The following is a 2,421-nucleotide window of genomic DNA, read 5'->3' on the forward strand; positions in this document are numbered from 1 at the left end:
AATTAAGATTCTAAAACATTTCATCTTTTATATATCAATGCTCTTCAGCGTCTTTTTTTATTTTCTTTAGTGGTTTGTAGCAATCATGTGATGTACATATATTTGCTGGTAACATGTCTTGATTTTTGAGTTCTTTAGATATATTGTAGGTAGTATCTTGTATCAATGCATTGATAATAGCATATAATATATATGTTTTCATCGGAAACGTTTGAAGATGATAAAGCTAAAACTTGTACATGCATATGATTTTCGGCCAATTATCTTCAATTTCAAACCAAAAACTGCACTTTATGAACATAGAAACGAATATTATATTAGCAAGTCAAGCATTAACACAATTCGGAATAATGGGGAAAAAGAAGCATCAACATATATCACTCAAAAGTCAAAACAAAACAAAACGAAGTAAAGAATCCAAAACCCCAACAATACTTAAGGGTAATAAAAATTACAAAAAAGCTTGAAAATCAGACGGCTGGAGAGTTAGGTGCACGGGCTATAGGAGATCCAGGCACTCTAGGAAACTGAATGGACTCGTCATCATTATCATGGTAGATATAAGCAAAACCACCATGACGTGCTATATCCATTCCTTGCATTTCATCATGCTCCGAGATCCTAAGCAAATCAAGTTTTTTGAGGATGAAGAAGAGTGTTCCCATTGTGGCACTAACCCATCCAACAATCACAATTATTTGAACCAATTGTGCTCCCAATAGCTTCCCTCCCCCGCCCATCAATAGCCCGTAGTGCCTTCCCGGGCTCGCTCCATATACCTCATTTACATATTTCTCCTTTGCAAAGAGTCCTACGAATATCAAGCCCCAAGCACCACACCCTCCATGTAGTTGTGCAGCCTCTAGCGGATCATCGTACTTTAGAAGCTCTGCGAGCTTGTTGCATCCAATAAGGACGAGGGAAGCTACGAAGCCACATACAATCGCTGCCCATGGATCTACCACGGAGCAACCTGCGGTTATCGCCGCAAACCCACCCAGTAACCCATTGCAAACGTCGGTTACGTTCCAGTGGCCTGATATGAGACGTTTTCCAAAGAGTGTGGTTAGAGCCGCGGTGCATCCCGAGAGTGTAGTTGTAACCGCTGTGCGGCCGATTCCGCTCCATTGGCCATAGTTGGAACCAGAATGGTAAGGAATGAGTATCTTGGTGAAAGAACCGGGGTTGAACCCATACCAACCAAACCAGAGAAGGAAGGTTCCTAAGACGACGAGTGAGGCAGAGTGACCGCGCAGAGCAATAGCATGACCACCATCAGGGAACCGGCCAATCCGAGGGCCTTCGATAAGTGCACCCCATAATCCTGCGATGCCACCAACCATGTGAACAACACCTGAGCCGGCAAAGTCTATGGCTCCAGTGCCAAACAAACGGTCTTCTGAACGGAAGGGACTAGCCCATCCATCCGAAGACCAGAACCAGTGAGAGACGACAGGGTAAACAAAGCCGGTCAAAAAAGAAGAATAGATCAAGTAGGCCACAAACTTAGTCCTCTCCGCGATGGAACCGCTAGTGATTCCAGCGGCTGCGATTGCAAACGCCCATTGGTAGAGGAAGAAGGAGTAATCTGAGGTGAGTGTCGGAAAGTCTTTAAGACCAAAGTTGTGTCTTCCAATGAATCCATTGGAGGATTCTCCAAAGGCAAAAGCATAACCAAAGAGATAATAGAAGAGTCCTCCGGCTGCAGCATCAAGGACATTAGTGAGCATGATGTTCATCGTATTCTTGGCTCTAACAGAGCCAGCACATAGCATAGCGAAACCGAGCTGCATGGCAAATACAAGATAAGCTGAGAAGAGGAGGTAAGTGTTGTCTATAGCATAGGCTGCATCAGTAAACTTATTGTTTACGGTACCTAATTGGCCGCAAATATATTCAGCCGCCGCGGTGGCATTGGGGCCGAGTAGGGGAGAAAGATCAGCCGCAGAGCAAGTTAAAGCTCCCGACATGTTGAGAGACCTGAGAGAGAAAGAGAGACACGAAGAAAAGAGATTGTCTCTTGTGCATCTATAAAAAGACTAAGAGGAGGAGTTTAGGGTTGACTTTTGATTCTGGCTTCACCAATCATTCTAGAGAGATATTAATCTAATTAGAGATGGAATCTTATAAACTACTTGCAATCTACGAGAATCTTATATACGGTTTTGGTGATTTTTAGTGATCGGCATGTACTCCTGAGAATTTAAGAAGGCAAGTGATATAGTATAAACTAAAAACAAAAAAGAATATTGTATGTGGTGAATTTATATATCAACAAATTATTTTGATAAAGATAAATTTATGTATTTAATAAAAAATTATGTATTTAATGCAATTCATGTTTTGAGTTAAAATTTATGTATTTTAATTTGATAAACAAATTATTTTCTAGTTGTACTCTAGATTCTCTTTAATTGTTTT

The 2,421-nt window shown here is 41.2% G+C and overlaps 1 protein-coding gene across 1 annotated transcript; it reads right to left on the minus strand.

The window, feature by feature from the left end:
- Positions 430 to 1,970, minus strand: LOC104746966 (putative ammonium transporter 1 member 5). The gene has a single exon (XM_010468526.1). It carries the CDS (start codon positions 1,968 to 1,970, stop codon positions 471 to 473), a length of 1,500 nt encoding a protein of 499 aa, XP_010466828.1. The 3' UTR covers positions 430 to 470.

This window comes from Camelina sativa, chromosome 15 (genome assembly GCF_000633955.1).
Source record: "Camelina sativa cultivar DH55 chromosome 15, Cs, whole genome shotgun sequence".
NCBI classification, from domain to species: Eukaryota; Viridiplantae; Streptophyta; class Magnoliopsida; order Brassicales; family Brassicaceae; genus Camelina; species Camelina sativa.